This window comes from Solanum dulcamara, chromosome 11 (genome assembly GCF_947179165.1).
Source record: "Solanum dulcamara chromosome 11, daSolDulc1.2, whole genome shotgun sequence".
NCBI classification, from domain to species: domain Eukaryota; kingdom Viridiplantae; phylum Streptophyta; class Magnoliopsida; order Solanales; family Solanaceae; genus Solanum; species Solanum dulcamara.
In genome coordinates this window covers 30,247,927-30,266,981 of record NC_077247.1, presented here as the reverse complement: position 1 = coordinate 30,266,981, position 19,055 = coordinate 30,247,927, and the positions used below count along the sequence as shown (strand labels likewise).

The 19,055-nt window shown below is 39.7% G+C and overlaps 1 protein-coding gene across 1 annotated transcript; it reads left to right on the top strand.

The window, feature by feature from the left end:
• The first annotated feature begins 16,481 nt into the window (after window positions 1–16,481).
• Window positions 16,482–18,745, top strand: LOC129874702 (WRKY transcription factor 6-like). The gene is made up of 6 exons (XM_055950029.1): window positions 16,482–16,789; window positions 16,882–16,977; window positions 17,096–17,266; window positions 17,380–17,694; window positions 17,782–17,895; window positions 18,018–18,745. Exons 1-6 carry the CDS (start codon window positions 16,574–16,576, stop codon window positions 18,600–18,602), a joined length of 1,497 nt encoding a protein of 498 aa, XP_055806004.1. The 5' UTR covers window positions 16,482–16,573; the 3' UTR covers window positions 18,603–18,745.
• The last annotated feature ends 310 nt before the right edge of the window (window positions 18,746–19,055 follow it).

Below are 19,055 nucleotides of genomic sequence, written 5' to 3'. Positions count from 1 at the left end.
CTCTTCATCCCACTCCACCAATAGATCTCCCTCAAGTCATGGTATATTTTTGTGGAACCCGGATGAATAGAGTATCTAGAACTATGCGCTTCGGCCATAATCCTCTCTCGAACATCATCGACATCCGGCACACACAATCTATTTTGGTACCGCAATACACTATCTCCCCCTTGGATAAAAACCATTACCTCTTATTTGTGTACTACTCCCTTCAATTGGAGAAGGGCGGGATCTTGGTCTTGCTTTTCCTTCACTTCTGCCACAAGTGAGGATGTAGACCCATCCCGAACTGTAACTCCGCCTTCATTATTCTCTTCCAGATGAACTCCCAATCGGGCTAATCTGTGTACCTCCTTTGCCAATTCCCTCCTTCCTTCCTCCACGTGGCTAGTGCTACCCATGGACAACCTGCTAAGAGCATCGGCAACAACATTAGCTTTACCTGGATGGTAGAGGATGCTCATATCATAGTCCTTGAGTAGCGCAATCCATCTCCTTTGCCTCAGGTTGAGTTCCTTCTGGCTAAAGACGTATTGCAAGCTCTTGTGGTCGGTGAATACATCGACATGCACTCCTTACAGGTAGTGGCGCCAGATTTTAAGTGCAAACACTACAGCTGCCAGCTCAAGGTCATGAGTTGGGTAATTCCTCTCATGAAGCTTAAGCTATCTTGAAGCATAGGCTATCACCTTCCCCATTTGCATCAACACACAACCCAAACCAATTCTGGAAGCATCACAATAAATCACAAAACCCTCTGTTCCATCGGGCAAAGTTAGAACAGGAGCAGTGGTTAGCTTGGTCTTCAATTTCTGGAAACTCTCCTCACAAGCATCAGACCATTGGAACTTAGCCTTCTTTTGGGTCAGTTTAGTCAATGGTGATGATATGGATGAGAAGCCCTCTACAAACCTTCGGTAGTACCCGGCCAAACCCAGGAAGCTCCTTATCTTTGTTGGGGATGTGGGTCTGGGCCAATTCTTCACAGCTTCAATTTTCTGAGCATCAACCTGAATACCATCTCCAGATACAATGTGGCCTAAGAAGGCCACTGATGCAAGCCAAAATTCACATTTAGAGAACTTTGCATACAATACCCGGTCCCTCAAAGTTTGTAACACAACTCTAAGATGATAGGCGTGCTCCTCTTCATTCTTGGAGTAAACCAGAATATCATCTATGAATACAATCACAAACATATCAAGATACGGTTTGAATACTCGGTTCATGAGATCCATAAAAGCGGCGGGGGCATTAGTCAACCCAAAAGACATGACCAAAAATTCAAAGTGGCCATAACGAGTCCGGAAAGCAGTCTTCAGAACATCGCATTCTCTCACCTTCAACTGGTGGTAGCCGGATCTCAAGTCTATCTTTGAGAAACAAGTGGCACTTTGGAGTTGGTCGAATAAGTCATCTATTCTGGGGAGAGGGTAATTGTTCTTTACGGTGACCTTATTCAACTGCCTATAGTCGATACATATTCTGAGGGACCCATCCTTCTTCCGCACAAATAGGACCGGAGCACCCCATGGTGAGACACTCGGCCTAATGAATCCCTTATCTAATAAGTCCTTCAGCTGCTCCTTCAACTCCGCCGGAGCCATTCTATATGGAGGAATTGAGATAGGCTGGGTATCAAGAAGAACATCAATTCCGAAGTCGATCTCCCTATCAGGAGGGACTCCAGGCAGATCTTCAGGGAAGACATCCGGAAACTCGTTGACAATCGGGATCGACTCAAGGGATGGAGACTCAATACTGTCATCTTTCACTCGGACAAGGTGGCAAATACACCCTTTTGAGATTAGCTTCCTGGACCTAAGGTATGAAATAAACTTACCCTTAGGCACAACAGGACTACCCTTCCACTCTATGACAGCCTCATTCAGGAATTTGAACGTGACAATCTGAGTTCTACAATCAATAGAGGCATAACAGACATAAAGCCAGTCCATGCCAAGGATCACGTCGAAATCAACCATGTCTAACTCAACCAAGTCAACCAAGGTGTCCCTGTGATGAATTGACATGGTGCAATCTCTATAGACTCTCTCAGCTAGGACAGAATCACCGACAGGAGTGGCCACACTAAAAGGCTCAAGAAGACGTTCAGGAATTTTATTGAATTTGCTATCCACATAAGGAGTCACAAAAGATAAGGTGGCACCTGGATCCATCAATACATAACAATTAAAAGAAGAGACTCGAATCATACCCGTCACAACGTTTGGAGAGTTCTCCTGATCTTGGCGACTACCCATGGCATATAGGCGGTTTGTACCTCCACTCGTACCTAGAGTAGTGCCCCTCTGATTACCTCTAGCTGGTGGTGCGGTGGCAGAGGACTGGGACCTGTTCCCCCATGTAGGACACTCCCTCAGAAGATGGCCCATTTGGCCGTATTTATAGCAACCAACCCTTCCTGCTCTGCATTCTCCCAAGTGGAGCCTACCACACTTACCGCATGGTGGCTTTCCCTTCGAACCTTGACTTATACTGGCCAAGGATTGAGAAATCTGGGGTCTGAAATTCTGGCGACTTTATCCCTGCCGATCATACCTGTCCTGCGGCATCGGTGCGCTGGCGGTAGATGAGTCATAGGTGGAAGGCCTCTTTTGGAAGAAGGACCTGTTGCCCTTGCTTTGCCTGTGCTCATTCTCATGCCCAGATGACCTTGCCTTTTTGCTCAGGTGCTCTTCTTTGTCTTTCCTCTTCTCCTCATCTACCTGTTGAGCATACACCATTAATCTGGAAAGGTCCATATCCGAGATCAACAATGCTGCCTTGCATTCCTTCTTCACATGCCTCCCTAATCCGGAGACGAACTTCCTCATCTTCGACCTCACATCAAGAATCATTTCTGGAGCATACCTGGATAGCTGGATAAACTTTAGGCCATACTCCTTAACCGACATACCTTCCTGCTTTAGATTAACAAATTCCTCCACCTTCGCTTCCCTCAATTCTCGGGGAAAGAAGTGGTCAAGAAAAACTCCCTCGAATTCATCCCATCTAGCAGGTTCAGCATCTTCACCCCTACTCTGCTCCCATTGGTTATACCAAATGTTTGCCACATCTTTGAGTTGATAAGACACCAACTCGACCCCCTCAATTTCTGTAGCGTGCATAGCTTTTAGAATCTTCTATATTTCATCAATGAAATTCTGGGGATCTTCATCAACCTTAGAACCCATAAATGCCGGTGGGTTCATCCTCAGAAAGTCTCTAATTCTAGTGGCAGCAGATGGCTCCTGGGAACTAGAGCTGAGAGTCGGCGAACTTTGATTGCCGCTTCGGGCGGCCATTAGTTGAGTGAGCATGGCAATTGCCCCTCGAAATTCAGCTTCTGATGTGGGTACAGGTGGAGTAGATGGAACTTGAGGTGCCTCCGCATATCTCGCGGGTCGGCCTCTAGCCCTTGTTGGACGTGCCTCTGACTGTGTCATCCCTACATTATCAACATTCCTCTAGCTAGCGGTACGTTTAGGAGGCATTATCTGTAATGTATGAACGCACGAATTAGAAAGAAAGTTCATGGAGTTCAACTCCATCGCACGAATCCAGAGTATGAAGGAAGTGAAATAATTCCTAATGTCCTATAGCCTCCTGCTCATAAGTGTGGTGCACAACACACCCATAAGCAAGACTCTACTAGACACGGCTTCATAGACTCCCTAGGACACTTGAACTCTGTGCTCTGATACCATGTTTGTCACGCCCCGAGAGGGTACCCTAGACGTAACCGGCACCCGAAGGCCATCTCTGACCTCCGAGCGAACCACTTGGTACAGTCACTCATTCATTCAGGCACATTCTATTAGCAGAAAACTCAATTTAAGAAATACTTCTCATATCATAAGGGCCGAAGGCCAAACATTTACAATCAAGACGATAATCAAAATAGAAATCCTCAAGGTGACCGCTCGACCTCCTCACATCTCAGTCTATGAAGCCTCTATTCAAGTCTAAAAGGTGCCAATGACAAGCCCATGGCTACCGATAATCTAAATAAAGAAAAGGCAATCAAAAACTGTATAGGAAGGCCCAATATCCTCCGGGAACTAGGAGGACTCACCGACTGGCTGGAAGTGTAAGTGGATCTTCAATGGAGCACCGGTTGATGATCTCTAGTACCTGTCTCTGCATCATGAAACGATGCAGGCCAAATGGCGTCAGTACATGGAATGTACGAGTATGTAAAATGGCCGAATACAACGAACATCAAGGGAGAATAAATCAACCAACTCGGGAGCTCAACTCAAAAGGAATGACAACTCAATCAAATGTCCTAAGTCTAAACAAGAGTATGATTTAGACTGGACCAATCATATACAATTCAACTCAATCTGACTCAGAGTGCTATCAAAACTTATTTGGGAGTTTCTCTTAACCGACAACCAACACTTATGAGCCAGTGAAGGTACAACGAAACGATATCGTTGCCACGCCTATTCATACCTTGCCAGGGCATAAACGACGAACACTCATGGATCCAATCCAACCAGGTCCTATAATGTCAGGACAAAAGCTCTCGGGGAAGCATCCGACTTCAACGGTTCAATCCCCCCTACATTTGGCAACACAGGTATTGGGTTCGAGTATAGACTATACTCTTGCCCAATTCGGTGCTTGATACTCCTCCCAAGACTCAATGCTCATAAAACTCCATCAAATCAACTCAATCAACTCGTATCAACAAGTCTCATTACAACCTTGTCAACTCATCAACTCTATCACAATCAAATCTCAATCTCAATGCTCAATCTCAATCATATCTTCAAGGAAGTGGTAAAATGCATATATGTACATCATCTAGATATAAAATCAATCATTACCTCCATCCATTTGAGAAAAATCTTTATGACTCATCACATCTTCAAGACTTCAAATCGACATTCTTATAATAGGTAACATGTTTAAGACGATAGTATACTTTATCAAACCTACATAATTAATAAGACCAACAAAACATATTTATCAACTCATTTCTTCATCATCTCATACTCATATAAGGGCTAATTTTAGGAACCTCTTAGCTCAACAACATTAACACATAAATAATTAAATAAGATGGGAACAATACTCATTCAAACATGTACCATACCAAGAAACTCCATTTTCATGGATATCTAACCTCAAAACAAGAATATGGCACATGGGTGGACTCAACCCATGTTTTGGATAGCCTTACATACCTTAGTGAAGATTTGAAGAAAACCTTGTGGTTGGGTCTTCAATGGGGGACTCAAATCTTGAAGCTCCTTGGACTCCTTTTTGGTTAGAAGTGGAGAAGAAGAGAAGAGAGAGAAGCTAGGGCTTTTAGAGAGAGGGAGGGCTGGAAATTTTGGTCCCAAAATGACCAAGGGCAATATATATATATAACTTGGGTAAGTTCCCAAATTACCCCTCCTCAAAGTTCTGAAAATAGGCTAAAACGCCCTTGGCGCGATAGTGGCGCGTCGCGCCCTTACAGTGCCAAGGCCAATTACGCCATAAAACCTGCAAAACTTTTAGTGGCGCGTCGCGCCAGGGACCAAACTACTGAGGCATGTTTCTGGTGCGATAGTGGCGCGTCGCGCCCTTACAGCGCCAAGCCTATTATTCTAAATTATGGGAATTTGGCCTTAAAAACCCTGCACAACTTTTAGTGTTGCATCGCGCCAGGGACCAAACTACTGAGGCATGTTTCTAGCGCAATAGTGGCGCGTCGCGCCCTTACAGCGCCAAGGCCATTTCCCCAGCAGTTGCAATCCAGGCCAACAGTGAAATTCCTGTCGTGCTAGTCCATTTTTGGATTGTCATATCTTTTGACTCCAAACTCCAAAATTTACGTTCTTGGTGGCGTTGGAAAGAAGACTAGATGACTTTTAATTTGATAGGTCGTGGGCCACCCGGATTGACGTCTTTCGAAAGATAGGGTCGTTAAAAGTCGACCCTTATATGAACTCGTCCTAAACTTAGCCACGATGGATATTTTAGACTTAGCTCGGTCCTAGAGGGCCTCAATAACCCCACATCACCTCCAACGCTCTTAAATTTACCAGGGACTCATCTCAACTCAAGCACATACTTCGAAATAAATATGATAGGTCCCCCACACGTATGCAAAGAAGGCCCGAATCTTAGGAAAATTTTGAGGGGTGTTACATGATGGCCCATAGTTCAAAAATACCTCTATGTGTTAGAATGGTTAAGCCTTGATCTGTATTAGAGTTGGCAGCGGACTAACTAGAAGGGATAAATATTAGGCTCGAATGACAATAAGGAGTTAATTGGGAATGATAAAATTTTGTGCATAAAGGTTTTGATGTGTATTTCCTTAAGAGCATGTTTTCTTCTTATTGATTTCTTTATATTATGCGATGGGTATTGGGTTAACCGATAATCCCTACCAGTAGGTGTTGTTTGTACTAGTACTACTCTTGTTATGTCACTTGGCATAGTCTGGTTGCAGGGTAATGTTTCATAAGTAAAAATGAAGACGATTCTCCAACAACTTCTACTCCTCCTTCCTTATGACGGGAGTTGTGTCATTAGTCTATTTATATATTGTAATCTTAGAAGCTCTTGTACCTGTTTTGACTAGTATCCTTAGGGGTGTTAGAATGTTTCTTATAATAAACCTTAGAGTTTTAAAATTTAATTATGTTGTATTCCTGACTCTTTAGGCTGTTATTTTGGTATTTGTTAAACTTTTACATGATATTTCTGTAAGGATTCTTCTATTTCAGTGTTAAAGTGGGTGTTCGCACGGCTCGGTGGGTTGGGTAGCGATAAGTTGATATCAGAGCCTAGGTTACCGACCTTCCAGTATAAGAGCAAGTGTGGAATAGAATCCTACAGATTAGTGTGTTGAAGTTTATATCTAATCTTTAGGAGGCTATAAAGTATTCTAGGGAGGTATTCCATTTCTTTTCTTCTTTCATACGGTTTTCCACTTGTGGTATGAGTTGAGTTCGGATATCTCCGAATTCCAATTGATATCTTAATAAGGTGAACCGGAGGTCGTTGTCGCGGTTGAAGGAACGCAAGCAAGGAAAGTTGGAACCAAGAAGGTTCCAATTGGTAACTGGCCATATAGGTTGTGTAAGTGCATAGATGATCAACTAATGGTCATTCATGAACGAATTAAGTTAATGAGTTTGACTTGCTTGTGTGATGTGGTTCCAAATTTTAGGATTTTATGCATAGTGATGTCTGCCTGATGGACGATATGTGAATTATGCTTACATGAATATTATGTTGTGTGGATTGTGCTTGCATGAATAATATGATGTATTGTGAATTTTATGTTGTCTGAGGTAAATATCTACATACGAAAGGTACTTGCCTGAATGTTTAAAATTATGTGAGATATGATTGCTTAGATTTTTGTGAACTTATTGTTAGAAAAAGGGTCATAACTTGGTTATGTGCAATGGTCTAGTGATAAACTACAATGTGTATAATGAACGAATCTCTGACGTGTTATATGATATACTTGTGAGGAAATACAACACTTATTGTGCATGGACTTACTGTTTGTAAAGATAGTAAGGGAAAAAATGGTTTGTGAATGTAGAGAAATTTTGGTTTCAGGACTGTCCGGATTGGTTGGAAACCATGTAAGAAAAAGGCTATTATTGCATAATAACGGACTTGTTGTTATAAAAGATTTCCTTAACATGTTTCATAACCAGTTTTAAACAATATGAAGCTGAATTTTTGTCTATGTGTTGCCTGATTTGAGCTTGAAATTATGTTAAAGGCCTTAATACGATGTCATGTGTTTATTAAGTCAGGACTTGAGACTGTGAGTCCGAACTATGGTGTACTTGTGAACAGGATTGTTTTAACTATTGAATTCAGTTTAATGGTGACTCAATGCTTTAGTTATTGCTAAATTATGTATCTATTTGTCGTAATTATTTTGACTATTAAATTGAGTTTATGGGGACTCAATGCTTTAGTTGTTGTTAAAATATATTTCTATCTGTCATAATTGTTTTAACTATTAAATTGATTTTATGGAAACTCAACGCTTTAGTTATTTCTAAAATGGTGTCTCTATTTATCATGACGTTATTGGTTTAAGGTGGGTGATGAACATATCCCTATAGTGTGCATGTTTGTTTAATATAATGGAATAAATTCTTAAGTGTGTGACTGGTCATGGTGGTCTAGAGTTTTTAGAACCTAGTTGATAATAGGCATAAAGGTTATTGATTGGATATGGGTCATGTTGTTGGGTTGAGGTGATGAGTTGTGGATATATCTAAGTTGATCTTAATAAATGAATGGGGTTAGTAAAAAGGCAATGTATTGATATGATTGTGATGAAAAAGTGTGAAATGCTTGATATTGATATTGATGTGAATCTTATGATATGCCTTGCTAGTCCCATTCTGATTGTGAATTGCCTAAACTTATCATTTGTTCATGATTGTGTGAATATGTCAAATTGCATTTTATTCTTAGACACTGTGATGAGATGGAGAGTGTGATCCCAAGATCACTGTCGTCGATAGTGTGTTGCCAAGATCATTTCCGACTAGAGTATGATGTCGAGGTCATTGTCGGTGAATATGACTGTGCTCAATTATAGATTATGAATGAACATCCTTGCATACTTAATTGTGGTGTATTGATTCTTGTTTTTTTTTTCATGAGATACTTTGTGATTACTACTCTTTGAGTGGGGATAATGTGCTCTTTATAGCATTTTTTTGGCTGTAAGTGCCCGGATAAAGTTCCCTCTAGTATGAGAGTTGACAAAATTTTAATTTAGAATATATTCCTAGAACTCTATGAATTGTGGGATTTAGAGATATTTGGTGTCTCGAGGTGTAGCATTTGAAAAGATTAAGGTGTACCATGATATGTTAGGGACATAATATCCCATAGAAACTTTCGGTATGGAATTCAGGTTTGTAGAATTCTGAATGTAGCGTTTGATGTAAAGGGGTTAGTCCATGTAATGAACTTGAGGGTCGATTTTGAAAATTTTCATGAAATTACCATTTTACCTTTATCAGTAATGCCCCCGAGTATTATTTGTTCAGTTTGTGTGGTTGAATGTGTTAAAGCCTTAATAATTAGTGAATTGAGCAATTCTTGAGTTTTATAGAGTTTTTTTTTAAAATGGGAACAGACCCTACACGAGGCTTCCACCTCTCGTGCACAGTCAGGGGTTGAGCAGCACCCCCAAGCCTTATCATAAATAAAATTAAAGAAAAATACACGGAGGGGGACATAAACCTTACCTCCGAACTTAGAATGGTTCATGAGTCAGCCGACCTACTCAGGTCGGCCTACTCATCCCCATTACTAGATGGAAAGCGATAAACCTATGGGAGGACTCCTCCCGGTACAAGTCGACTAAGAAAGCATAAATGAGGGAGACTCTCCCCTTCCATGAGAAAACAAGAAAGTAACCTACACTAGTCCTATTCAACTACGCTACGTATCATACATAGCTAAATTAAAGAAGAACAAGTATATGAACCTTCTATCTCGCATGGGGTGAGGAAGTTCTGTTCATCTTTGCCCTTTTTAGTCTTGTCATACCAAGTAAGTCCAAATGGAAGGGTGCATCCACATCAAGATCATGTATATATCAGTTAGGGAGGATGATAGGAGAGGAAATATATTGAGTTGTAGCAACTAGCAGCCTTGGAGTTGTTGTTGATAAAATATTAGCACTGACTTGTTGCATGCTGCATTTTGAAGGTGTCGCAGCTCTGACGTGTGCAGCTGCTTGGAAGCTCATCTGATGGTGCCTTGCATATTGGAGTGTTCCAGCCAGTAGTGTAGCCTGCACTCAAACAAGTAACCCACCAAGGATTCCAAGTAGCTTGGCTGCCATAGGACTGCTGCAAACAATAAAGCATAGTAGCTGGCATGTATGGATTGTTGGAGAGTGTTGGGGAGGCCTTAGCATGCCAGTCTTTAGTCTCCCTTCGTTTGAAGCTCTGTAAACCTGCACCTACAAGAGGCCAAAGAAACAAACAAAAGTCGTCTAACTTTTTCAAGGTCGCTAGACTAACGTCTCTAATTATCCGTTTGAGGTGAAACTTCTTGGGCTTTGCAATTACTATATTTTCTGTAGTCATGCAACATTTGGAGGCTTGGAAACTCCAAATTGCAAATTGCTCCCTCATTAGGCTTAAGTCGGCTAACTTTTTCAAGGTCGCTCGACTAACGTCTCCAATTATCCGTTTGAGCTGAAACTTCTTGGTCTTTGCATATACTGTATTTGCTGTAATACTGCACAAGCTGGAGTCATTTTGATGTTGCATGGTGTATTTGTTAAGGATTGTTGATTGCTTCTGGGCTCTGCTGTTGCTGTTGAGTTGCTGCTGCTGTTGCTCAGTTGCTATCATTGTTTCTGCTGTAGTGTGGCCTATGTTGTTGAGGTATTGGTGCAAGAACTCCAAACTCAGCTGCTGCAAGTCCAACCCAAGGCTCAAAGTAGCATGATACCTGAAGTGAATTGCAATTGTTGGCTGATATGTTTCTGATCTGCAGGTACCTGCACAATCACAAAGGAAAAGAAAAAGGAAGATATCTATTCTAATCCTTACCTCAAGGGGTAAGTTGATTGTTCTAGGAAGACAATAAACAAGGGAGACTCTCCCCTTTACAAAATTCCTATCTATGAATTTATACATAGGGAATTCTGTACTACAATTAATGATATACAAATCAAGGAGGTTGTTTGATCCTCTTCAGTTTTGTCCTTCTAAAGTTTGCCATCCCCATTTTGTCCAAGATATAGTATCCTCTTGTTTCCTTAGGAAGTTGTTGAGCACTGTAGAATTGAACCATGCTGTCTACACTGTGGCTATGCTTGGAAAGTGTATCTGCAACAAAGTTAGCTTCCCTATAGATGTGCTTACATTGAAAGAAATCCAGCATTATGATCAGCTTCTGCAGGGTTGTGATGTAGTTCCTGATGGTCCAGGGAGATGTGATCTCTTGTTTTAGCCATTTCACAAGTAATTCAGAGTCAACCTCCAGTAGAACCCTGCTGTAGCCATGTTGAATACACCAGATAATGCCTATGACTGCAGCTTGTACCTCAGCTTGGTTGTTAGAACCAATTCCAAGTGGTGCAGCAAATGCATAAAGGATGTTTCCTTTATGATCTCTTAGGATGCCCCCAGCTCCAATTCTTCCAGGATTATCCAAGGCACTTCCATCAGTATTCAATTTAACCACATGGTAAGCTGGTTTGTGCCAACTAACTTGGATGATTTTCAGCTCATGGCTGCAGCTTTCCACCATAGCTATTAGCTCCTTCCAATCACCTGGCCAATTAATGTAAGGGAAAGCTTTGAAGATCAGCATGTATAGTTCTTTGATGACTGAGAACTTCACTCTAGTACTGCTTGACTTTTTGCCACCATATTTGCTATCACATCTGTTCTTTCATAGGTTCCAACAAATAAATATAGGAGTAGCTTGCAATAATAGTTTATGGACTTCATTATTTGGTTTAGCCAGCCACCATTTCATCAAATTGCTCCTCATGGGGCTGCTGCTGTGTTGTATACCCCAGCAATCAGAAAAATACTTCCATATGTGTCTAGCCATGTGTCCAGAGATAAATATATGATCTATATTATCCCAGCCTGGCCTGTAGCAACAAGAACATTGAGCAGTTGCATGACCAAAGTACACAATATTTTGAGTTTTATAGAGTTAAGAGATAAAAAAGTGGTTTTTGAGATCAATCGGAGCTACGGATCTCAGAATGGGATTCGGTCAGTTCCATCAGCTTTGGCATGTGAAAATTGGTCTAGGAGAGTCATCAAAATCAGATTTGGAGTTAATATGTGAATTTGAGATCTCAAGATGAAAAGTGAGGTTTTAAATGAGTTGGTTTGACTTCGATCAATGTTTTGAGATCCGAGCGTCGAATGAGAATTTTTTTAATTCCATTGCATCCGAAACGTCAGCTTTGGTCTAGTTGAACATTGACTTAGAGCTCCAGGACCTTAATCGTCGTTTTGAGTTTTTAGGCCAAAAGTTGAGTTTTAGGCCAATAAGGGGCTCGGGAGGGTATTTTGGTCAAAACAACTTCTTTTAAAAAATTTAACGATTTCATTGAGTCTAAAATGCCGAATTTAGTAGAGTAGCATATCCAATTTATTTTTATCGGACTCCGAATGAATTTTGAGAGTCCAACCGAGAGCATTTTGGATTGTGTTATAGTTGTTGTTTCTAGTTTTGGTACAACTCTCCATTGTTCATCGTGATCGCAACCCTAGGCCACGCGATCGCGATGTGTCAAGGCCTTTGTCTTCGCCATCGCTAGAGAAGGATTCGCGATCGCGATGGGTTGTTTCTTTCTGTGCCTTTCACGATGCGAGCTTTAATGGATCACAATCGTGAAGTTCATTTTTGACTTGAACAGTGTTTAATCGGGAAAACCTCCATTTCCATTATTTTTGAGATTCTTGAGCTTCTTGGGGCAATTTTGGAGAGAATTCTTTGAGTAAATTCGTGGGTAAGTGTAATTTCACTAAAAAATTTCATATTCCATTATCTATATCATGATTTCAACTCCTAAATGTTAGATTCAAACCCCAAAACTTCCTGTTTCTTCACTAACCCGAATTTAAGGAAATTGATGATTTATAACTCATTTTGTGCTCTATTTTTATGGATTTTTCAATCATGAATTTCTTATTACTAGTAGAACATATTTTTACAATTAAATTTCAGATTTAATCATTTTCGAAATTTATCAATTTTTAGACTGTTTTACCACCAGTTCTAAAACCTATTAGTATGGATGTCATTGGACTCCTTATGATGCGTATGTTTTATTCTTGATAATGGGTTATCATTTCGTGTATTGAATTCAAAGCTTGTTCATCCGATAGAGTGTTCGAGTGCGATTTCGGCAATAGAGGTAGGTTTGGCTATCCTTCTTGGAGCTGAGTTGAGGTAATTAGTCAAATTCTATATTCTAGACTTTGGGATGGGGTCATAGTGTAGTCTGGGATTGATAATTAATATTGTGATTTCCTTGTGGGAGCTTATATGTGTTGTGTATCCCGTGTGGGGGCCTTATGTGATATTCTATCTGTGATTGCGACTGTATAACCTATGACTTAACTGAGTAGAGACGTGAAGAAGTTAATTGACTTATAATGCCCACCCGAGGGGTTGAGTTGAGGATTTTGAGCATGCCTGAGTATTGAGATATTATTGAGAAAGGGGTAAACACTTAATTTGATGTATTCCCTTCCCATTACTATCTATTGAGGGTGAATATCATGCTTAGATTTAGTTTTGAGAACTTCAAACCTTGTACTACATGTTGAGTTGAATATTACCCCCATGACTTATATATTGTGATTGCATTCATCCTCATTCATATTATCATTGATCACTAGGAAGTTGAGAACTGTGGAAATCCTTTTAAGAAAGAAAATATGACATCATTTGTATGCTTGACCATGAGTAGGTGGCAAGTGGATGAGATATTAGTATTATGAGTCCTTGGCCACGAGCTGGGTGGCGAGGTAGTTGATAATTAAGGTTGTGATGAGGTATATGGTCTGTGAGACCCCTATGGGTCCTGCTTAGTAGCACAGCTCGATAGGTGTATACGACAGGTTGTGCGACATCCTTGATTCCACCGTGTCATCATATCATTGCATCATTATAATGTATTGCATTGCATTAATACCTGTGATAATTGCTCTAATTGGTTAATTATGATATTGAGCTGTATTTATGTGTTTACCTTATTCGCATCGTTCTATATAAATTGGCGGCAGCGTAGCCAGACTGGGACTTTTCTGCGTGCGGGTGGAAGCGTTCCTTAGTTTATTTCATAGGTTTTGTTTAATTCCTTACACTTAGTCGGTTAAACCTACTGAGTACAAATGGATTGTACTCACCCCTACTTTTGTGTCCCTTTTGATGCAGATACTACCCAGGATGTCCATCACGGTAGTTGATTCTAGCAAGATACATCATCATCGGATCAGTGGTAATATCTTGAGATCCAAATCACCACTAGTCCACCTTTTCTTTATAGTATTTTCTATATTCGGAGACTTAGACTGTGTATTTCAGACTCAGATTTGTATTTAGATGCTCTTAAGCTTATGATACCAGGTTTTGAGATATTTTCATTGTTGTCCTTTTATTACATTTATTTGTGGTCTGACTTCCCTTCGGGAGTCTCGTATGATTTTACTTTTAGGCTTACACATCGGAATGGAATTTGAGATGTGTGTCATCATGACCTCATTTTTTGGGTTGTGACAAATTTATATCAGAGCGCTAGATTCACTGGTCTCATAAGTTAAAGAGCAAGGTGTCTAGTAGAGTCTTACGGATCGGTACGTAAAAGTTCGTACTTATCTTCGAGAGGCTACAAGATGCTTGTTAGGATAAATTCCTTCTTTTGATTCCTTTCGTGCGAGTTATTCATATCAAGTGTTATATACCTCTAATATATTCCTTTTGCACAGAAGGTGAAGATTAGAGCCGGAGTCACCAAGAGAGAGGCTACACCTGTTGCCTGAGCCCAATTTGTGGGCGAGGTAGAGTACACAATAGAGGACAAGGTCGAGTGAGGGGAGAGAAACCTGCTCGTGGCCGAGCTAGAGATCCATTGCCTGAGCCGGTGTATGAGCATGAGGATGATTATGAGCATCAGACTGAGGAGCAGAGGCCAGCCCAGCCTCCAGCGGTTCCTGATAGTACTCCGATGCTTCAGGAGTTATTGGTTAGACTATTGGCTATATTGGATGGTGCTCCGACTCCTGATGTCCTCTCAGGTACTTTAGGCTCTCCTATAGGAGTTGGTACCATGCCATCAGTTCAGGGGCCTATTGTTGGGTTCCAGACTCTGGGATCTTCTTCTGTGCCTTCTATCATACCCCCGAGATTTGCAGCTCCACCAATTTTTGATAGTGTTGTCATGTCGGTAGCTAAGCAGAAGAGCTTTGAGAGATTTATTCGGCTGGCACCTCCGAGGTTCGATGGTACAACAGGAAAGAAGGCCTATGATTTTCTGACTGAGTGTCAGGACAGGTTGTTCAACCTGGATATTCTTGAGGCACATGGAGTAGCCTACACTTCATATCAGTTTACAAGGATGGCCAAGGAGTGGTAAAGATCGACTTTTCCCCGTAGGCCTATTGGTTCCCCTATGAGTGTTGCCATGTTCCTTGTATTGATACTACTCTTGCTATGCCACTTGGCATAGTCTGGTTGCCGAGTCAATAATGTTTCATAAGTGAAGACAAAGACGATTCTCCAACAACTTCTATTCTTCCTTCTTCAATAGTTTCTACTCTTCCTTCCTTATGGTGGGAGTTGTGTCATTATTCTATTTATATACTGTACTTTTAGAAGATTTGTACCTGTTTAGACTAGTATCCTTAGAGGCGTTAGAATATTTCTTGTAATAAACCTTAAACTTTTAAAATTCAATTATGGTGTATATCCGACTCTTTAAGCTGTTATTTTGGTATTTGTTAAACTTCCGCATTATATTTTTGTAAAGGTTCTCCTATCTATTAGAGTAGGTGCCTGCTCGGCTCGTGGGTTGGATCATAAAAATGTGTGTGCGGAATATAAAGAGTAATAAAGTGCAAAGGTGCCTAAAATTTAAACTTGAAACCTCAAAATAAATTTAAAATCCTTGAAGTCACTAAGTCAATTTTTAGTCTTATATTCTGGAGATTCCAAATATATATACACACACTAAAATTCTAGAAAAATATTTTATATATATAATGTAACTTTTACGGTGGGCTTCAGATGAACATCCTTGCCCCATTCCTAGATCCACATCTGCATTCAAGGGTGGTTAGATGAACACAACATTTTCAAATATAGGTTAAATATTAAATAATTTTAATATATAAGATGAAAATTTTATTTTTAAGAATGAATTACTAAAGTTTGCAAATAAAACATATTTTTTAAAAATAAGGTGGAGAGTATTCTTGTAAACAAATAATTTATTTTTAAAAATTATGTAATGAATATAATTTTGAATATGACAAACCAAACAAAGTAACTTTCGAAAATAACTAATTTCATCACAACTTGTATCCAAATCAAATGACCCCTTAATTTAGATTATAAATTTCAAAAAAAGTGTTTAAACTTCATCTTAAATCAAACTAAATCATATAAAATTTGAACAAGTCGGTAAACACGGCGAGATAGTTGTCCTTGAAAGTAGTTGACTTTATTGTCACAGCTAGTTAGCTATCTTTTCATTTTCATCACGCCTTAGTAGTCGGGCCGGTGGGTTTCTTCTTCTTCTTTACTTTAATGCGAACAAGTCAAACTCAGTCTTGACAAATTTTGATACTTGGTCCCACTCGCCCACCCTTGACGCACCACCTTACGTTACTTCATCAAAATCTTCTTTCTCTTTGACCACACCCTTTTCTGCACACGCATCCAATTAATTTCTTTGGTCTTCATCTCAACCTCTTATATACTCGTCTCCCTTGCATCTCACAAAGAAAGAAAAAAAAAGCTTATTCTTTCATCAATTCTTTGGTTTGGATATTCAATATTTCAAAATTAAATAATTGGAATTCTTATGGACAAAGGATGGGGAATTACACTTGAGAACAAGCCATTTTTTGGGCTTAATCATATGATGAACCATGCGGAAGAGAAATTAGTTTCTGATCATGACAAAACGGAAGTTGATTTCTTCTCTCATCATAAAAGGAAGATAGATCATGCAGTTTTTATAAAGAAGGAAGATTCCAATACTACTACTACTACTACGCCATCCAAATTCGTTGTAAATGTAAGTAAATCACATCCACTTAATCTTTTCTACTTCAAAACTTTAAAATTAAAATTTGTTCCTAATCTAATCTATGGCTCTATTATATATAGACTGGTTTGCAACTTGTGACTGCAAGTGATCAATCAACGGTAGATGATGGGATTTCATCGGAGATGATACAAGAAGATGAAAGAGCCAAAAATGAGGTAAAGGACCTGACTATACATTATTCATCTTACTAATATATATGACTTCAATTAATTACTTTTCTTATTGAGTTACATATATCTAATTTCATTTTCTCTTAATAATTCACACGACCAGTTGGCACAACTACAAGTTGAACTGAGAAGGATGAACGCCGAAAATCAACGTTTGAGAGGGATGCTTACACAAGTCGCCAACAATTATACTGCACTTCAGATGCATCTTGCCGCACTTATGCAACAGCGACAACAGATTTCAACAACTCAAAATACACATGACGACCACAAGGTATATATATATATATATATATATATATATATATATATATATGCATATACTTGATTATTTCGAATAAATTTAGAAATATTCAGATGTATATTATATTGTTTGATTTTGTTCAGATTGTGGAAGCAAAGTCTGATCAAGAAAAAATAGTTCCAAGAAAATTCTTGGAATTAGGTCCAAATGGTGACGAGCTATCTCATAATTATCATTCTTCATCAGAAGAAAGAACAGTTTCTGAATCACCTCGCAAAGATATACAAGTTACAAGGCATAATAAAGGTATTATCGGCAGAGAAGAAAGCCCAGAATCTGAAAGTTGGGTTCCTAACAAGGTCCCAAAATTGAATTCATCAATGCCAATTGATCAAACAGCAGACGCAACCATGAGGAAAGCTCGTGTCTCCGTTCGTGCTCGATCAGAAGCTCCCATGGTACATCACTTTACTAATAGCACTGTAAAGAATTCTATTTACATATTTGGAAAAAAACAATTAATGTAATAGTTGCAATATTTACAGATTAGTGATGGATGCCAATGGAGAAAATATGGACAAAAGATGGCGAAAGGCAATCCATGTCCCCGAGCTTATTATCGCTGCACCATGGCTGTTGGTTGTCCAGTGCGCAAACAGGTGCCCACCAATATATGCTACTAACTATTTTTACTTATCAAGCCTGATATGATAACCCCACGATGACATGAGTTTGATAAATTGAGTTTATTCTTAAAAGTTGCATTCTTTGTATTCTTCAGGTTCAACGGTGTGCCGAGGACAGGACAATTTTGAATACTACTTATGAAGGTACACACAACCACCCCCTACCACCAGCAGCAATGGCTATGGCATCGACTACATCAGCTGCGGCAACTATGTTGGTTTCAGGTTCCATGCCAAGTGCAGATGGCGCATTAATGAATCCGGGTTTCCTAGCAAGGACTATGCTTCCATGTTCGTCAAGCATGACGACTATTTCAGCATCAGCTCCATTTCCAACTATAACATTGGACCTAACTCAAAACCAAAACTCGTTGCCTTATAATCAAAGAAGTACTCCAAATGCTCAATTTCAAGTTCCTTTCCAATCAGGCCCTCAACATCCCAGCTTTATTACATCAATGTCACCCCCACCAATGCCTCAAGTTTTACATAACCAATCAAAGTTTTCAGGCCTTCAAGTTTCTCAAGACATTCATCAACCTCAACATGTTCAAAATCACTCATCATTTTCCGATATGCTCACGGCCGCCACTGCCGCCATCACGGCAGATCCCAATTTCACTGCCGCTCTGGCCGCCGCCATCTCATCCATAATTACTAGTCCTGGAAAAGAACAGTAGTAGTGATATCATCTTTGTAAAACTGTTAATTAATTAGTTCCGTAATGTTAGTAATTTTCTTCCTTCTTTTTTCCTTTCTTGATATACGAGGCTATTTTGGGCTGAAACTTGAGATTGAATATACATGTTCATATCTTCTTAAATTGATTTGGTAATTAAAAGGGTTTGAGGAGACGGGGAAGAGTATATTTTATTCTTTCACATTTTGTTACCTTCAAAACAGTATGGTATTGTGTTTCATAAAGAAATGATTCTTAAGCTTAACTAATTTCAAAAATTTGTTCAAGAGGTTAGCTAAGATAGTCTAAATAATATTAAAGAGACTATCAATCTCTTAAAGGCCGGAAGTAAGAATCTTGGACCTATTATAACATAGCCCCATGGCTAACTCAATAGATGAAGATCATTAAATGTCATATTAAAAAGACATTCATTCCATAAAAAGAGTGATGT

Excerpts from the sequence above, each read along its gene's own strand:
- LOC129874702 (XM_055950029.1), top strand. The coding sequence starts at position 16,574 with ATGGACAAAGGATGGGGAATTACACTTGAGAACAAGCCATTTTTTGGG. Across the intron at positions 16,978-17,095 it reads ATGAAAGAGCCAAAAATGAG|TTGGCACAACTACAAGTTGA; the intron begins GTAAAGGACCTG and ends TCACACGACCAG. Across the intron at positions 17,695-17,781 it reads CTCGATCAGAAGCTCCCATG|ATTAGTGATGGATGCCAATG; the intron begins GTACATCACTTT and ends CAATATTTACAG.